General features: G+C 46.0%; 1 protein-coding gene across 1 annotated transcript in view; it reads left to right on the top strand.

Moving 5' to 3' along the window:
• Positions 1 to 7,611: 7,611 nt before the first annotated feature.
• The window catches only part of WDFY1 (WD repeat and FYVE domain containing 1), a 30,486-nt gene continuing 18,482 nt past the window's right edge, over positions 7,612 to 19,615 (top strand). Inside the window, exons 1-4 of the mRNA XM_049803680.1 lie at positions 7,612 to 7,821; positions 15,627 to 15,694; positions 17,646 to 17,719; positions 18,938 to 18,992. Of these exons, the coding sequence (XP_049659637.1) occupies positions 7,685 to 7,821; positions 15,627 to 15,694; positions 17,646 to 17,719; positions 18,938 to 18,992 (334 nt within the window). The 5' untranslated portion in view covers positions 7,612 to 7,684. The remainder of the gene's footprint in view (positions 7,822 to 15,626; positions 15,695 to 17,645; positions 17,720 to 18,937; positions 18,993 to 19,615) is intronic.

Genomic DNA, 19,615 nt, shown 5'->3' with positions numbered 1-19,615 from the left:
TAATTTTTTAATCTTTGTGTCCAGGAACATCAAGCCTAAGGTGAATGCTCGTGCTACTTGGGTCTGCTTCAATCTGTTCCTCCTTTACTCCCTACTGCTTTGCAGTTGAACTTTGTCTTCACTCCATGGAAAAGCTGAGGTGGTTTTGGGCCCCTGAGCCCTGCAACATGGTCAGCCCTGCACCCTGCTTGAGAGCAGGAGGCAGGAGGAGGGGCTTGGGAGGAATTGTCCACAAGAACAGTGTGAGATGGAATGTGTAGAACTCATGACTTAACAATGGATTGGTAACTTAAAGTAGGAGTGTATCTGCTGTTACTGGCTGCTTTCCCTAGATATGCCTCAGTTTCTCCATTTTTAAAAGTGGAGGTAATGCATCCTTTGTAAACTTTACTGAGGTGGAAAGCCCAGAGAGACTGTTACCTCTTCAGTAACATGAGACTGAAGCCCTGGGCAGGGAATGATCATGGAAAATGCTTGTGGTTATAATTGCTTTAGCCTAGAGACTAAGTAGGGAGGAAGAGTTCAGTAAAACTTGCCATACTTTTCCTGAGCCAGACTTGTAATGAAGAAAGTGGTTATGCATGAAGTAATTCACAGGAAAAAATAGCAGGCTATTAATCTGCTAAATTATCAACTTTGTCTTCCTAACTTTGGAGAGCTCTGAAAGGCTGCTTTTCTTTTACAACTTCCATGTTTCACTAACACTTTGTAGTTTTCAAATCTTGTTTGCTGGACAGAGTGGAGAGGGTAGGGAGGGGTGTGGTGGGTTGACCCTGGCTGGAGGCCAGGTGCCCACCAAAGCTGCTCTATCACCCCCCCTTGCAGCTGGACAGAGGAGAGAAAATATAACAAAGGGCTCATTGGTTGAGATAAGGACAGGGAGAGATCACTTGCCAATTACCTACCCCCACAGGGGTGTGGGTATTGAGGGTTATGGTCAGTTCATCACATGTTGTCTCTGCCACTTCATCCTCTTCAGGGGCAGGAGTCTGCACATTCTTCCCCTGCTCCAGTGTGGGGTCTGTCCCATGGGAGACAGTCTTCCACAAACTTCTCCGCTGTTGGTCCTTCCCATGGTGTGCAGTCCTTCAGGAGCATGCTGCTCCAGCATGGGTCCCCCATGGGGTCACAAGTCCTGCCACAAAACCTGCTCCGTGGGCTCCTCTCTGTGCAGATCTGCAGGTCCTGCCAGGAGCCTGCTCCAGTGTTGGGGTTCCCATGGGGTCACAGCCTCCTTTGGGCATCCCTGTGCTCTGGTGTGGGGTCCTCCCTGGGCTGCAGGTGGATATCTGTTCCACCATGGACCTCCATAGGCTGCAGGGGAACAACCCATCTCACCATGGTCTTCCCCATGGGCTGCAGGGGACTCTCTGCTCTGGTGCCTGGAGCATCTCCTCCCCCTCCTCCTTCACTGACCTGGGGGTCTGCAGGGTTGTTTCTCTCACATGTTCTTACTCCTCTCTCTCGCTGCCATTTCTGTGTGCCCTGCAACTTTTTTTTTCTCCTTAAATCTGTTGTCCCAGAGGTGCTATTGCTGATGGGCTTGCTCTTGGCTGGCGGTGGGTCTGTCTTGGAGTCGGCTGGTATTGGTTCTGTCGGACCTAGGGAAAGCTTCCAGCAGCTTCTCACAAGAGCCACCCCTGTAACCCCCCTGCTACCAAAACCTTGCCCCACAAACCCACTACAAGGGGCCAGATCCTCAGCCCATGTAAAGGGGTAACTGCTGTTCATCCCTTGGCATCACACAGAATTCCCTGGTGGCAGCCCTCTTATGACAGCATCTGCTCCTTTAAAAACATGGCTGCGTTGCCTCCCAGCAGCAGAGTGTGTTAATAAAGATGAAAAAAAAAATTCCAATATCTCTTTGTAAGCAATCTTCTAAAGACTCTCCCTTGTTCTTCAAAGAGAAAGCCCTTTAGCTTAGTCCAATCAATTTAAGCTGCATGTATTTATTAGTAATGCTACCACTGCCTGTAGTGGTTGAAACCTGTCTAACACTAAGAATTCCCATTATTACTGTGGTGCCAGGAGGCTGTGATAGTCTTGGGTGCCTGATGTGATGTCCAGGAGGAGACAAGCCCTACCAAAGGCAGTAGGGGAACCTGAAGGTAGAAGCTGTGGAGGGTGACGCAGTCTGTTCTCTTCCCCAGGAGGCTGGTGCTGGAGCTGATGACAGACTGCAGATCTCCTTGCTCTCGGTTTGCCAGGCTTGCTGCAACAGCCAAGTGGACACTGGTCACTTAACAGATGATAATTTTCTGTGAGCTCTTGACTAATGATGCTTTTTGCATGCTGCAGGGACATGGAGTCATCTTGGGTGGATACTGCTAGCTCACAGTAACACAGCCATCTTAGTGCTGCGCTGCCTTCAGTCCTCTCTGCCCTTCTGATCATGCTGAAGTTCCCAGGGATGCCATTTTTGCCTTCAAGGCCATGGTGGGGATAACTGTTATAATCTGGAAGATTGGACCCTGTCTGGGATGTTATGTGCATTAACATGCTGACATGTCCATTCCAGTGTATCTCCAATGTACAATTAGCCCTGAGCAAAGGATTACTTTCCCTGAGCCTTTCCTGGCTGCTAAGCCTACGGCATCTCCCTTGAATATTGGATCTGGGCTCCTAATGCACCAAGTTCTCTGTAATTAAGCGCACCAGCTCCTGATGGGTGTTGGTGCAACAGGGGCAGTGAATCAGATGCTTTTCCTTTGGGGCACCGAGCACCTGGAGGCTGTGGCCATCGGTTAATTCTGCTGGCTGTGAGCCACCCTGCCCTAGATCAAAGGGCTGGGCATGTCTCCTTGGTTCACGGGCGGCTTTTGCTTCACTTCCAGACTAATTCGCGCTGGCTGGTTTGGGATCTGAACAGGCGGCGGAGAGTGGGGAAGGCAGCGCCGTATCTTTTGTTGTATCTGACCAGCCTGGGCAATTTCACCTTCCTAAAACAGCTGAGGTGGGGACGCTGCTGCTGTTGGGCTGTTCAAGGCCTCACTGGTAGGTGCCTGCCCACGGGAAGCACGGACCCGTGTCACCTCTGGCCCATCTTGGAAAACGTCCCTTGCCCTGGCCCAGGCTGGCTGCTGTCCTCAGCAGGCATCGTGGGGTCCCTGGCGGACCAGGGCCAGCTCGTGTCCCCTTGAGAAGCAGTGCCACCCTCAATGCTCCCCTTTGTACTTAAAAAAAAAAAAAAAAAAAAAAAAACTAAAGAAATTCTGAGGGGAAATGATGGAATTTGAATGGTTCCGTTCTGTTTTTTTCTGTTACGTTTCCTCCGGTGGGAGCTCTGAAGGGTGTCTCCTGAGAAGCAGGGTCAAGCAGAAGGGCCGGGCGGGCGAATCTCCTGCCTTGTGGCATCTCCGCGTGGCGGTATTTCAGCGGGAGCTTCCGGGCTTCGCGGCCTTACCGGGAGCCCGGCGGGCTGCCGGGAGGTGCTGTCCCCGCGGCCCCGGCGCGCGCTCGGCCGCCGTTCCCCCGGCGGGGCCGCAGCCCCCTCTCGTGGCCAAGGCTTGAACATACAGCCCCCCCCCACACCCCCCTCCCGCCTCTCTAAGGAAAGGCTGTTTACTTCAACCAGCGTTCCCGAGCCTTGCGCGGCCTGAGCAGCACCTCCGAGCTCTCTTGCTGAGCCTGCCTGCAGGAGGGGGAGGCGATGCTCCGAGCTATTCCTTCGGCTCCCGCTCCTCCCGGGCGAGGAGGTTGCCTTCCCAGCTGTTTTGGGAGGGCCTCTTTGTCCTCCCCGTGAGCTCAGACCAGGGCTCCGTCGTCTCACGGCAGGGCGGCTGGAGCAAGAAGCCCTGCGGCAGGCTGCCAGTGGCCAGGATCCCCCCGGGAAAGCCTTTGCCTGCTCTCCCTCCCCGTTCCCGCACGCTGAAGCGTTGGGCGGCTTTGCCCTTCCCAGGTGCTTGTGGCCCTTGTCGCCGCCTTGCCACCCGTGCTGGTCCCCTGCGGGACTCTGGTGTGACGGGGCACACGGGAGAGAGGGGAGGTCGATTTGGGGGGGTTCCTTTACCTTCCTGTCTCACTTTCAGGGATGCCTGATGGCTGACGCTGTGCCAATTATGCCCGGTTTAACTTGGAAAGCTGTGGAGAGGTAACCTGGCTGATGGCTCTTTGCCTGTTAAAAGGAGCTGGAAAGTGAAGCCTTCTCCTCTTCCACACGACAGAGGCCAGTGCGGAGGATACACTGGCAAAGAATTGCCGGGGTAAGGTGTGCTCCTGCTAAAGGCAAAGGAGATGAAATGTGCTGTGCCAGGGTCCTCCAGAGACACAGAAGCAAGAGGAGGAACAAGGGCCGGCACGAGCAAGGAGCAATACAAATGTGGTCTGCTCAGGGAATGGCTTTTATTCACAGAAGAACAGCTTTTGCGGGATTTCTGCTGTGGGAGAAAAGCTGACATGATCCAGCCTAAGAAACAGGTCTGTGCAGCACCTTTCCAAGTCTTGTGAACAGAAATGGGAATCCTGCTACTTCAGGGCAAGGTGCCATATGGCTGTGGTGTTATTTACCTGGAACAATATGCCTTAAAACTAGACTGACCATCATGGCATGCTATGGCATGAGTAATTTGTAGCAGCACAGGAAGGAGGGGAGAATGACAGTGCTATATTTTGTGACTGTATGGGAGGCAACAGGAGGCAAGCTGGAGAAAGGGAGGCGGAGGAGGAAGGGTTTAGCAAGGAGGATCCAGTAGGTTGTGATTCTGGAGGTGGAAAACACAAGGTATTTTCATATCCCCTGCTCCTGCTCAGGCGATGGAAGAGCTGGCAGAAGGGTGTACCTCTGAGCCAAAATGCATTTTCACCACAATCCTAAGTCAAGGTCAGCAGGATGATGAGTACCAGATGATGAGGCTGGAGGGAACGTCTTACGTGATAAAAAAGGAAGGTTAAAAAAAGGAAGATTTAAAAAGAGCTCATAACCACTAGTCATCTAACAAAGTCTTTGGGTAGTTGTTTGTGAAAATCTTTCCCTGTGGATAAGCCATCCTATAGCTGCACATTCATACCGGGTCCCTGCTGTGAAGTCTCTGTATGGGAAGAATGCTGCCTTCCCCTCTCTTCTTTGGGCAGAGATCCAGAATCTCATTTCTGACAATTGGCATGAGCTAAGCAGGTCAGGTTTAAAAAGCAGAGGAAAAAAAGAGCATTGGGCAACAAGGTGTCTTTCGGTGGCTGCTTGGATTATGAGAGAATTATTAGTTCTGATTATAGGTATTTCCACTGGGCTAAGCTCTGTATTGCTGTTTGCAAGCACAGGGAAGCTTTGTACAGCAAACATAGTCAAGGCCTGAAATAATGTGTTTGAAGGATTTTAGATTCAGCTGTGCCATGTATTTCACTTATGTGATCATTGTCTGTTGTCTGTACTGGGCTGATTTGTTAGACCAGGCGTGGAGTCTTGTCTTGTCCTCGGCAGCCAGGTCGGACTGCCACGCACCAGATCCTCCTTTACGAATAGGATTCAGGCCAGATTCTCGCAGCACTATAGACCAGCACATTACTCAATAAACTATTAAGCTTACCTGTAGAGCTTCTGGTAAAGGTGGTCCTGGTATGAGGAACTGGTAAATGATTACAGGTGTTCCTGCACAAGCATGTTTGTATGTAGCCAGCACCCCCAAGTGCAGAGGGCTGAGTGAGCAGCTCTGCTGGACCTCAGCTCTGGAGCAGGTATCGAGCAGTAAAGCACTGGGAGAAATCCTAAAGCTCCCTGTAGGGTACAGCAAGTGTAAGGTCCGTAGACATGGAGACCAAGAGCCTCAAAAGGAGATAGATGTTTAACTCTCCTAGATTCCAAGGGGATTGAGGCACCTACCTCCCCCCAAGGCTCTGGGCTAGGCTCTTGGGGTAGCTCTGCACAGAGTCACGTGTTTTGGAAAGACCCATTTCCTCCACACGTCCTCCCGCAACGTCTCCCTGTGAAGCCTGGGTGAAGGCTTGCACAACCCTGGAAGAAGTGAACATAGTCAGTCCCCTGTTACAGGGACTGTTATCTTGCCACTTCATCTTATAGCTGAGCCTCTTCAGAACCATAGGAGATGTGAGGTAGTGCAGGGCTGGATTGACTTGCTGCAATTACAGTGGCAGTTCAAACAAGGTGGTGGAAAAAATAGGTTGGGGAAGGATAAGAAATAGAGAGAAAAAGCAGGTTATAAGTTTAGTAACTGGACCAAAAGAGGAACACCGGAGAAAGAAAAGCACCATGACACAGGCATGAGCTGAATGAGTGGGGAGTGGGCAGCATTCGGGAGGTAAGAAAAGTGGACTCTTGAAATACAGAGGAAAGACTAGGGAACAGGGAAAAGCTGAAGGCAAAGCAAAGTGTATGTAACCACAAGTATTTTAAAAACTTTAAGCTGGACCCAGTCTTCCTGGGTCTGTTTCCTTTGCTGTCTAGCAAATAGCTGGGAAAGCCAGCAAGGCAGATAAAATTCCTCTCTTGGGCCAGGTCAGGGGAAAGATAATTGCTGTCTGCTGCCCCCCTCCAGGAGCCTGGGGAAGCCTCATTCAGCCTCCCGCCTGCAGGTATGTGACATGGTCTGTGATGGCCTATGAGATGGTACACTCCCCACCGCCATGCCCTGCAAGGTTCGTCCTCGCCTCATCTTGTAGATCCTGTCTCTGGGCACAGTTCTGTGTTGGACATCCTGAGCAGAAATAGCTTTGCCCAGCTTACAGTTAGGATTTTCATGTAAGCTCAGTCTGTGTGTTGGTTATATCCAGACACACTGTTGTTCAAATATTTACATATCTGCTAGACCTGGGATTAGAGACTCCCATCTCTGCTCGCAGAGGAGGGTCCTGACCAGCTCCAGTAACCTCTCCACCAGCCCCTGGCGGTCCCTTGTCAGGACAAGCAGCAGCTCTGGTTCAGGATTGGACTCCAAGGTGCAAACAGGGCCCGGGCCATGGACGCAGCAGCTACCAAAAAACCAGCACCGAGGGGAGGAGTTCTGCTGTTGATTAACCAACTACCTGGCCAATATTGACGTGCACCGGCCACGAAGACAATAACCAGCACAATCCAGCCGCTTAAGAACTAAAGGATAGAGGCTTACAGCCGCTTCTAGTTTAGAAGATATAAAGCTGGTACATTTCCTGTGACTGCACATCCTTCCTCGGTCCGCATCCTTCCATTGAGCACTCCCGGGGGAATATCCTTTTCTTTGCCGCCTTACCGTGGCGCCAGGCCAGCCGGGCACGGGCGGCGGGCTCCGCGGGGCGCCAGGGTAACGGCGCGAACTGTATTTAACAGCAGCAGCGCTTGTCCCGAGCGGGGCTCTGCGGTTCGCGTCCGGGAGAGCACGGTCAGCCCCGCAGCCCAGGCCACGCAAACCCGTGTTTGAGCCCAGGGCCGCCTTCCGCTCCCTGGGACGCCACAGCCCCCCTGGAGGTGGCGGCTCCCGTACCCCGTAGCGGGCGAGCTGCCGGCGACCCCGGCCCTGAGCCGCATCGTCTTTTCCCGCTCTTCCCCCACAGGCGGCTCCGCTACCCCAGAGCGCAGGCCTGCCACCGGCCCGCCCTGCGCCACGGACGACGTCAAGCGCGCCGCCGTGGCTGCGCCGCTACACGGGGCACCTCGGCCCGGCGGGGCGGGGCGGCGCCGCTACACGCAGCGTTACGGCGGCCGCCGCGCTTTCCCCGCGCCGTCAGCTGATGGGCGCCGGGCCGGTCCCGCGGCAACATGGCGGCCGAGATCCACTCGCGGCCGCAGAGCAGCCGGCCCGTCCTCCTCAGCAAGGTCGAGGGGCACCAGGACGTGGTGAGCGCCGCGCTTCTCATCCCCAAGGAGGACGGCGTCATCACGGCCAGCGAGGACAGGTAAGCGGAGGCCGCCGGCCGCGGCCGCCTCACGGGGCGGTGAGGCCCCTCCGGGCCCGCTGCCCGGCGGGGGCTCGGCAAGGGGCTAGGCCGGGGCGCCGGCGGCGGGAGCGGGCGGGCAGGGCGGGCCCGGCCCGGGCGGCCCCTCGGCGGAGGGTCGGGTCGGGTCGGGTCGGGTCCGCTCCCCTCCCTTCCCCTCCCTTGGCGGTCTCCGCTCCGTGCGGGGCTGCGGCTGAGCCTCCGCACCCCCGATCCTGGACACCCCGCCCCGCCCGGAACCGGGCTCAGCGGCGGCGCGGTCCCGGCGGGAGGTGGCAGCCGAGCCGGGGAAGCGTAGCAGTGGGGCGGGGGGAAATCAGCTTTTACGCTGTAACTTTGCCAGGGGGCACGCAGCCATGACTCTTTGCCTGGAGCCATAAGGAAGTGACCGAAGCTGCAGTTCGAGGGAGGAAAATAGCGTTAGCCGACTTCCCGGAGCTCGTGGAGGGGGGCAGCGGCTGAGCCCACACGGCTGCGGGTGGGAGCGGGGCTCGGGAGCGCAGGGCTGACAGCGTTCCCCTGCCGATAGGAAAAAGCTGTTGTACTTCATGCGCGCTTTCCAGCCCCTGCGAAGTAGATGGAAAAGTACAACTCATTTGTGTGAGTAAAAGGGTTCTGCAGCGGTTACTGGCAGGACCAAAAATGTGGGAATAGGTTTTCCTCTGCCTTCAGGTGTGCTGGCTAAATCACTCGTAGGTACGTTATTGCTTCCTCTGTCTGTCAAGAGGGTTGGAGCTCCCTGAGCTGCTTCAGTCAAAACAAGACCATGCTGATGGCTCTGTCTGAAGGTCTCCTGCTTCGTTCTGGCTGAAACAGTTCAGGGAGTGAGTTGGCACATCCGAGGGGAGAGGCGGTGATGAGCTGCTGAGGACAGTGATTCCTGGTTGGAAGGGAAAACGTCTTCAGAGTCTAATCCTGATCCTGGCCCTGGCTCACGTAGTATGTGAAACATCTGTCATAAAAGCTGGTAATATCATTAAGCGGTTATTCAGATGAAACAAAAGTGGAAATGGGGAAGCAAGTAGCACAGAGGGTTGTTGGCTAGGGGAGGGGGGAGGGGCCTGCAGTGTACTGGTGAGAGCTGGAATTACTCCGTGCTATGTGGAAAGTGACTTTTAAATGTGAGAGGGGTAGGAGATACTTCTTAAGTGCTCCCGTCCAGAAACTGCAGTGGTGTTTGAAAGGACCACATTAAAGTATGAAAGTGCATTCTTTGAGATGTAGCTTGGTGGAGGCATGATTTTACTGTTATCATATAAAACTTTTAAAACTGAATTTGCATTAATTTTTGCATAAATTCTTATTTGAAAAGGCTGACCTTGCGAGAAAAAGTAGGATGTGAATGCTGAAAATCAGCAGAGCTATGGTGTTATTTGAAGTGGTAAACTAGGTTTTCTGCCATTTATTTTAAGGTCAAAAATAGCAAACAGACCAGCTAGCAACAGCACATGGTAACTTTATAAGCTTACTGTTAGTCAAGGCATTCAAGATTTGGATGTGGAGGGGAACAGATCAAGTGCAAAGGATGTAGACTTGTCCTGGTTTAAGTGAAGTTTACCACATATTGTTAGTTTTTCATTAGCTGGTATTAAAGCGACAAAATTTGTATAGGACGTGTTATGGTGCTCTTATGCAGATCAGGTGGAAACACTGTCAAATTTGTCCTACTTCTCAGGGACCTGGCAACATAAATCTGATATTAAAAAATGTGAAGCTATAGCCACACTTATTGGTGTTGATTATCAGCATTTCTCAGAATCAGAAAGTGCTAGTCTATCTTCACTTCCTATTGGGAGATGGTAAGAACGTATTTTTCATTGGCATGCTAAGAATTGTTTTCAAGTGCCAGTTGAACTCTTTAGAAAACAGAAGTAGAAGTAGTTGAATTTGGAAGAGGAAGGCTTATTAAGTAGTTCCTTAAAGTGGCTAATTGGATTCTACCACCCTTCCCCCCCCCTTTTTTTTTTTCCCCCTGAAGATTAAAATACTTAATTCTTAGATGAGCTGTCAATTATTGGGACTGGAGTAAACATCCATTGCTGAATTCTAAAAGCCTGAAGTACAAATACTGTAAGTTTGGAGTAACTGAAAGCAAAGATTTCCTTATGTTGTTTAAAGGCTATTTGAAAATATTTTTTTCTGAAGCACTTGGAGTCAGGCTCCTATTCCTAAAAATATTTTTTTCAGCCATCAGATTGGGTGCCTGTTGTAATAGGCCGTCACAGAAGTGCTCCTAAGTGCATTAATATTGGTGTCGGGGATTATACCATCAACTTTTAGCATGTGGCAGATATCTTTGTCGTCTTTCCCAAGCTTCCAGAATGCTGGAGTTTTGGGTGCTGGAAGGATTCAGCACAGCATTAGCAGGATCAGAGGATAAAAGGCATATGTGCTTTTCAGACTGTACAATTAGATGTCAATGTATTAAATATTTTCATGCTCTTAGACCGTAGGACATCATACCGTGTAATGTGTGCAGTGAAAGGTATGTAACAGAGGGAAACAGAGTTTTGTGACTCCACAGAACAGTACCTGCCTCTTCAGAGCTTGATTGTGCAACTTAGTAGGGCTTCTTAGAGTTTAAAATGTAATTTCCTGCCTGGTAAAGAGCTAAACAGCTTCCTTCACTGTTGTAATGCCTATTTAAAAGCAGCAGCATTTGAATCTCGACCCTTTGAAGCAGTAGTACATACTGCTGCTTCTTGAACCATGGCAGTAATTGTACCTAGTTTGCAGCAAGCAGTGACATTTGGATGTGTTAGGTATGTTTTCTGGCTTTGATTGGAAGATGGACTCGGTTGGTCTTTCCCCTTCCTGTGGGAATAACTTTCTGTGGTACATGTTGGATAACACGTTTTGGATGGGACTGGACAGAGTCCTTTTTATTCCACTCTTATGTGCGGTTGTTCTGGTATCTTAGTACTGCGCAGGATGAAGCTGGCTTTTTGGGTGCCAGTGTGGGCTGAATCTTAACGTGTTTGTGTTCAGTTTGTTTTGATACGCTTTCTGAAGGAGAGAAGAGGAAACAGCAATTTTTAAAAGTTCATATCTGAGTTAAACATGAACAGAATTGTATGGTAGAGGCTTGCAGAGGTTTGCCTGTAGCAGACAATGCCAGCTTTTAACCTTGGAGGTCTAATGCTGAAGGTTAGCAGTCTGTGTTGGTAAGAGCCAAGGATGCAGCTGCATCTTTTTATCTGGGCAAGTTTTGATGTCAGATACAGACTGTGCAAGGAGAGCAGAGGCTGTTACCCACTTATGGTGTGTGTAAATTTCTAAGCTTTGGACTCAAGGCTAAATTCATGTTGCCTGCCTTACTAAGGGAGTTTACTTAGATCTTTAAACTTTCAGAAACTGTTGCACTGTGTTACCTCTAATCTGGGATACCTCCTACAATACATGAAAGCCTATTCACTCACATATCCTTCACCTACAGTGTAACATGTTGTCAAACTTACTGCTCTCCTGTTTGTTTACTAAAGACGGGGTGTAAGTGTTAATGCTGCAGAACTGATTATGCTGCTAGCAGCAAACAAAGTATGGAGTTCAAGAAGCAAAAGAGCTGCTGTGTACACCAAAAGAGTAGGTCCAAAGTATTTTTGATTACATCTTAATACAGCTAAAGCTGTCAAGTATTTCGTAATAACCACTCAGAGGAATGCGTTTGCAAGTTTAAGTAGTGAGGAAAACATAGGTGTGCAAACATTCTCTTTGAATGTTGTAGATTATCCTCTTGTTAGAGGAGTTGTAGTTCTTTCTATTTTAAATTATATTTCCTAGTATGATAGGTAATGGTTCTATTTTCTTTTTGAGGGTACAAAAGACGCCATAGTAGATCTGTGAATACCAATAAAAATGCAGCTCTTTTTTTAAAGTTTTGAAGCCAAAAAAGGAAGCAGGAATACCTGCAAAAGTTAAATAGTTACTTTTCCCGATCTGATTATTTGGCAGGATACTTTGCCATCTGTGAAGCTTTCTCAGAGCTTACCTAGAAGGGATGATTAACTCTGTGTCCCTACAGGCATCTTGCATGACCCTGGCTTTGCAACGTTTGGATTTGTTGCAGTGTGTCCCTCAGCTTGGGCAGTCAGCTCAGGTACCAGCTGTGGGTTAGATCTGGCTGTTTGAGGCTGGCTCGTGTTTTCTCAGAGCTGAAGTAGGCCAGTGTGGGCTGCACAGATCTGTGATACAGTCAAATCTCTGGACTTAGCCTTATTATCCTTGTTCTCAGCAAACAAATAACTAAGGCAAGATGAGTGTTTCCCAGCTGTAGGTGGGGATGCTGAGGGATGATAAGCTAGTGTACATGACCCTAAATGCAAGATTAAGGTACTCTTTTTACCACAGGTTAACAGGATCTCTAGAGCCACTAGCACATCTGAATGCTGGTGTTCTGTGACCATCAGCAGCTGCTATTGCATTGCAACTACTGCTTAAGTTGCAGTATTAAGGGGTTTTTTTCAGTTATGGAACTTAAATATTGGTCAAAAATAAACTTTTAGTGAGAAGAAATTCAATAAAAAGCATCAACTACAAGCTGTGTCCTTGAGCTTGCATTGCACTGTGATTAAAACAGATTCCTAATGCTGTTTTGGGAACACGGTCAGTAGCAGTGTAATACTTCCAGTTTATTTTGACTACCAGAAAAATGCAGTCTTCTGTTCTTGGTAGGAAAACAGTTGTTAGTGATTGATTTCAGATAGGAAAGCAATTGTTAGTGGTTTGAAGGGGTTAGGAACATGCAGTTCTTGGAACAGGGCTAGCGTAGCTGTGTGGTACTTGCTGCAGCGCTTGTATTGTAACAAGTTTGGATTTGCCTGCCAATCTTTCATCACTTCTTTCTCCCTAACATACGTGCATTTGGCTTTTAGAGGGCAGCATATGTGGCATGAGCACAAATACTGTTGGAACACTGAAGGATTTTCTTTGGTCTCAAACCCCAAACTTTTTCTCCAGCACCATTGGGTGCTTACTCACTCTGTAAAAGAAAGAGCAATTGAGAACAATTAAAATCCTTAGAAATTGGTAAGGCCACACTCAATATTGCTTAAAGATGGCTTTTGTGTGTGTTTCTTTATATTACATAAAAAAAACCCCCACCCAACCAAAAAAATACCTTTTGAATTACTCTTCTATAAATGTGCATGCTTTCCAGCTGAAAGCAACTCCTGGTTCAATACTCAATGTTGAGGAAGTCTAGAGGTCTATTTTAATCTTGTTTTACCTCCTCCTGCCACTCTCAGATATCTGAGTCTACTATAATTTAAAAAATAGGTATCTATCTCTGAGTACTCCTTAATGAGTTTCAACATTTTCATATCCTTACTGTGACTGCTGTCAAACCAACCTGTGTCTTTCTAGGCCCTTAGTAGGGAATCCTTAAGGAAAGGTGAGTGATAGCCAGCTCTTCTCAGGTACTGAGCACAGGCCTCTTCATTAAATAAAGATGAAGTTTTGAAAAGACTGCTAAAGACTCTAGGGTTGATATGGTGGTTCTCATAATAAAACAGTTTCATGGTAGAAGGAGATTCTGGAAGTGGAGGGCTTCTATAGTCCTTTAAGCTAGAACTGGTATTTCACAAATAATTTGTCTTAATAAATGGAGATGCACCACAATAATAGGTCTGTAAAAGAATCAAGGAGAAGTGGGATTTTGGCACAGGTTATTTGCTGACTATGGTGAAACAACCTCTTCAAATTTTGCTCAGTCAGAGCTTTGTATAATTAGATATAAAGCTGTCTGACAGCTTATCTTTGCAAGCACAAGGCTAGTGAAGGTCTAATCTTACTTAAACCAAAATAAGAAGCTTTCAGAAGTTAATTTTGCTAACTCTTGCAGCTATTTGCTTAGGCTCTCAAGTTCAGTGAGGGACTGTACTGTTGATGATCACTGTACAAATTATACTTCCAGGCAATAATTTGCATAGAAAAAACAAATCCTTGCTTCCTTTATATTAATTCCTAGTTTAGTATAATTGACCAGAATACTGAGAGGAAACAAAGTCTAATTTGGGGAAAATCAGCAATGCATGATCTCAATCACTATGATAACTCCTTGTCTTTTTATATCAAAAATAATTGCATGATTTTGGCTAGAAGTGAAAGAGTTAAATTAGTAAGGGTAGAAGCTATCATCTGAGATGTTCGGAACAGTTTGATTATGATGGACTGGAGTAATGTGCCACTGACCCGGTGGAAAAGTGACTTGATTCAAAAGCTGAAAATTATTGTTTTGAGGCAGTGTGTACTCAGCTGTATTGATTTCAAGTTTTAGAAAAGGAAAGTAGTACATTGAGGGTGGGCGTTGTCTGCTTTATTTGTGAGTGGTCTTTTAAAGAAAAGCCCTTAAATGGATTACAAAATTAGAATGCTACCTTTATATCTTCAACCTCAAAAGTCCTAGCCCTGATGCAAAATATCAGTCCCTTCCTGTGCTTTTTTTGTTAAACTCTTACTGGCAATCCTATATGATATTTAGCAAGTCTATTCCCTATTTTTTTCCTAAAAAATTCTAAATACCAGGCCTTTTTTTAGCTAAAAGTAAATAGAACAACTTGTCTTGATGAAGTCTCGTGACAGTGTTTCCAGGTATGCGTATTTACAGATCATTTAGGTTTCCATTTAGGAATGAGGAAGTTAGTTTTAAACAATAACAAGGTGGCAAACAATGGTTTGGAGAGGAAATTTCAAGTAGACTTAAAATAACCTTAACACTGTCTACATGTGTACTCTTAACTTTTTGATGTAGAATCCCTTCAAATGTGCCTATTGTAGGAATGTTTTTGACAATAACTTTCCACTTCCTTGCTGATTCTCTTATATCCCTCCTCCCAGGATTTGACAGTAATGAGAGTGGTATAACGCTAAATGTTCTCAAGCCTGTTTTTCCTTTCCTTCCAATGCCTGATTCTGAAAGGTTACAAACTAAAAACAATTTTATAAAGAGCCTTAGCGTGCTGTCCAAGTCATCTTATCAATTTCTTTCAGTTCCCGTTTGACTGGCTAATCAATCCTGTTGTATTTAGGCCAGAGGAGCAGTGCAAAGTAACAGTGCTACTAACATTGCTTGTCCTTTGCAGTCATTCGTACATGAGGGAGTGGACGCATGGGTTAGAGGAAATAATACTGAACTAGATAGGATGTCCTCTATGGATCCATACATCAATATTTGGGGATGGACGTGTCAGTAATATGCTGGTCTGGAGGATGAGGTGCTTCTGTTACTAATATTTAGTATATGGCTTGCTGAAGGATGAGTTGCACAGAGAAGCTGTAAGAATTCCGAAGTTCAGACTTCCATAATGGAATGATTTGCAAATATAGGGGTTTTTTAAACATATCAAACACTTAATCTGCTACAAAACAAGCTGTGGTTTGCTCTGACAAAGCTGGGAAGAACATGCAACTTGAATTTGACTTAAATCAGCCAGAGCCAAGGAGGAGGAATTGAAGGATTGCAATATGTAGCATTTTCTGAGGTGAGCTGAAATAGTATTTCTATTTCATGCTTACTGAAACTCAATGTATAAACAGTTTTGAAGAAAACACTTCAGAATCCAAGGGTGGCTATTCTTAGTACTATTATTCTTGTTATGTTAGAGTACTGTTGGAGTGTTATTATTTCTATTATGTTGTTCCTCAAACTGTTGTGTTTGAGTAGCACAAAAGCTGAGAGGATTGGAGCTGATACAGAAGTAGTGAACTGGTTCAGATGCAAGGGATGATGGATTTACAACTGTCTTCTCCCTGCTTTTCCCATGACACAGAACAATACGAGTATGGCTGAAGAGAGACAGTGGACAATACTGGCCCAGCATCTACCACACCATGTCATGTAAGTACAATGGTGGAGATGGTAAATGATGGCCAAGCATAGCTTGGGTTTTGTACCTGTGCTGTGTGTGGGAATACCTCCTTCCCATTTCCTCAAGTGCTGGATTCGCTTGATGATCTTGAATTTGGGAACTTTGCAGCAACTCTAGCTCAGACTTTAATTTGAAACTAGCTGCGTAGTGGGTGAGATCTAAGGCAGCATTCTGTCACAACCAGATCCTTCACCAGGTAAATCACTGTGTGGATCTGCAGCTGTAGATGTCTCAGATTCTGGCAAATAACTCATCTGCCGAATAAGTGAGCTTTTCAAACCACTAGCTGAAAGTTCAGACATAAGAATATTCTCTGCTTTCCAAGGTGTGCATCTTTTTTTCCTTTTTTTTCCCCTGTTTTTTTCCCCCAGCATTTAGATTATTAAGAAAGCAATACTGAGTAGCAGCTTCAGTGTTGAGTAGGTCTTGAGTGTCGGTGTGCTTTTTTGATTTTGAAACATGACTCAGCCAGGGTGCTTTACTGTAACTTTTTTAATGTAGAGTTGCTACCTAGACACATACCACATATAAGAAGAGGGAGTACAATGGCAGAATAAAATGTCATAAAACAAAGGATAGTCTTTGGAATGACAATTTCTGCAGCAATTTGTATACAAATGTTAAATGAAGACCAAAGAATTGGACTCTTTGATGTTATGTGTCTTTTCAGCTGCAGGCTGAGTAGCCTAGGCTCTAGGTTAGAAATACCAACTAATTTTTTTTTTCTAATAGTTGATCTAAATTACAGCAGTTGCTCCATTTATCAATTTTTTAAATAGACTATTCAGATTGTGTTCTAAAATGGTTTATGCAAAATAAAGTGTGCCTGTAGGTAGTTCCAAAGGATGGACTTGTGTCGTGGTTTAACCCCAGCCGGCAACTAAGCACCACACAGCCACTCGCTCACTCCTCCCTACCCCTGTGGGATGGGAAGAGAATCAGAAGGGTAAAAGTGATGTGGGTTGAGATAAAGACAGTTTAATAGGTAAAGCAAAAGCTGCACGTGCAAGCAAAGCAAAACAAGGAGTTCATTCACTACTTCCCATGAAGAAAATTAACTCTGTCCCAGCCAAAACCAGCACAACTTGTCCTTATGCCATATGACCGCTGTAATATTCCAGACTGTCCTGTCTGGCTTTAGATTTCTAAAAACACCTTCAAGGCCACATTTTCTGAGGGTCTTGGAGAAGAAAGTATTAGTTTAGAACACTGAATCCTTCTTATCCTTGTAATTTGCAAGTTTAATAAGGACATTCTTCAGTGAATTTTTTTTGCAAATTTTCATTAGGACACTTTATTGTAATTTTGTTGTTATTGCTTTTCACATCTATTTTAGCTCTTAATTTCAAAAAGGGAAGTAGGTCTTCGGAGGTTTTCTGCTAAAAGAGATTGTATGTAATCTCAAAAACATGAGTCTCCTTAAAGTTGCAGATGTTGAGACATGATTCCATATGAAGTTGACAGGCAATTACATATTTCTGTCTCCCACTTTGCTCGCTCTAACGATACAGTCCTCAAATGTAATGAATGGAATATTGTTCTTGTGTACAACTCAGGACTCCATTTGAGGTAATTTTAGTGAGCTCAAGTTCTTAAGTGTAACCAGCAGCACATGCTGTTGCTGCTAGCTTGGCTCTCAGCCTGTGTAAAATTCCTCTTACTGAGTTGCACCTTGTGGTGGGAAATCATGTTTGCATGTGGTTCCTAGCAGTGTATCTGAGTTCCTGTAGTAGTGTACCTTTCCTCAGCTTCACATATGGGAATTTAACTGTCTTGCCAAGAGACATTATCTATGCAGACTAATTTCTATCAAGCTACTTAAACAGCTTTTGTCCTGAGTGAAAGAATTGGTTTTAATATGTCATGTGTATCCTAATACTTTCTTTTCAATAACTGTAATGTGCTTGCCTTTTTTGACAGCACCATGTTCAGCCATGGCTTATCATCATGACAGCAGACGAATATTTGTAGGCCAGGATAATGGAGCTATCATGGTAAGTTGCTGTGACTTTTCTTCAGAATGTGGATTAGAATTGCTTAGATTGTCTGTGAGCACCAGGTGTTTCTGGCAGCTGATAATTTGTTTTCTTTCCGTTCGCTTTGGAATGCAGCTACCACTAAATGGCTGAACATCTTGGCAGTTCACCTGAGTTGTACATGGGCGGACTGCAAGTAAACAAGGGTTCTTCTGGCTAGATGTGAGCCAGCTAGCCTCAAGAAGTCATTGCGCCATTAGCATAGCAGTGGACCCAAACAATTACACTTTATCAAGGAATTATTTTGAGGAGTACATTAAGCTGGGCAGAGTGCCATGGCAGTGTGCTAACAGGGGTTGTGAACTGCCCCTAGCTTGCATCTGGCCAGAAGTATGGATCTGCCTGTATCTCACCATGCACATGTCTCTGGATTTTCTTGCTGCAGATCTTTTTATGATGTGGAAATTTCAACACTAGCTCTAAAATTACAAGAGGCAGGGTTGGTTTCTTTCTGGGAAGTCTTCCTTCTGTCTTTTTATACTCTTGCTGTAATTGCTCTCCCTTTCTTGGAGAGCAGATACATATGGCAGAACAGAAAGTGGGTCTGTAGTCTTCCCCTCTTTTCTTGGCAAAGGAGGGGAACCTTGTGATTCTCAGATGCTTTAATGGCTTCCTTTCTCTATGAAAATAAGGTCAAAATAATAACAGTCCTTTAAGGAGCCAGGGTACTGCATGAGTGTCATAAATAGTGATTCTACTGATAACTACTGTGAATAGCCTACACAGAACTAATTGAATAGTGATTCTTGTGATAACTACTTGAAATTATAAACTGAGACTTGTAAAATTTCAGTAAGCCTAATGGATCAAATAGAGAATACTGTCACTTAAATCTGTCCATTATGAAGTCTCAGATACTGAAATTCTAAATACTACCAAGATACAGGGGTTTTTGTTCCTGCTAGGGACAAATGAGATCTTATCTCTTCCTATAATCTCCTTTCAGCAAACTCAGTTCTGAAAGGATGCTCCCTGTTGAAAATGTAGTTTGCTAATAACCTTAATTTACAGTTGGTGTGTCAGTGTGCTATGGTCCAGCCTGAGAAACTGCTGGTTTTTAGTGAGATCTGTTGCTGCTATGCAAATTCTGGCCTGTGAGGTTACTGCTCTTTTTGGGGTATCAATATTGCTTATGTCACTACGGTATCTTTTCTAACAGTTCCACTTTGCTTTTAGGAGTTTCATATTTCTGAGGACTTTAATAAGATGAACTTTGTGAAGACTTATCCAGGTAAACTGTTAACCAGTGTCTAGACTAACATTTGTGTGAAGAGGAGGCATCTAAAATGTGTGGGAAACTGGACACCATCACAGATTAATCAAGTCCATATATGCTTTAAATCTGACAGACCTTCTAGTTGTCACTTAGTTGGGGATAACTGCCATAAGATAAATGCTCTGTTATTGAGTAATCTTCAGTCAGGTCAGTCTGAGTTGCAGTCATTATCATTAAGTTCAGTACATCATTAGTGTAATGAGCCAGAACTAGTGAGTTCAGATTTTGCTCTTCAAGTGGAGTAGTTACAACTGCATGAATGTTAGGGTAAGAGCTTTCTAAAGGTGCATTTTGGTATTTGCAATTTCCATCTTTACTTTCTGTAATCACGGGGCTTGGTTACTTCTAGCTGAAGATAAGAGTCCTTTCCTTCTTTGTCATCTTAAGAGACCAAGAGGGATGAAAAAGATCTTATTTTTCCAGTACATGGGGAATAGGGATTGTCCTAATATTTATGGAGATGCTAATTCCAGCGTTTGTCTACACATCCTTAAAAGAAATACAGAACTCAATTGCTGGTTAAAAATTGGAATACTAATGTGAAAGGCCTGAAGGAGACTCTTAAAGACTGCAGATTA

This window comes from Accipiter gentilis, chromosome 6 (genome assembly GCF_929443795.1).
Source record: "Accipiter gentilis chromosome 6, bAccGen1.1, whole genome shotgun sequence".
Classification (NCBI taxonomy): domain Eukaryota; kingdom Metazoa; phylum Chordata; class Aves; order Accipitriformes; family Accipitridae; genus Astur; species Astur gentilis.
This window is presented reverse-complemented; position numbering and strand designations above follow the sequence as displayed.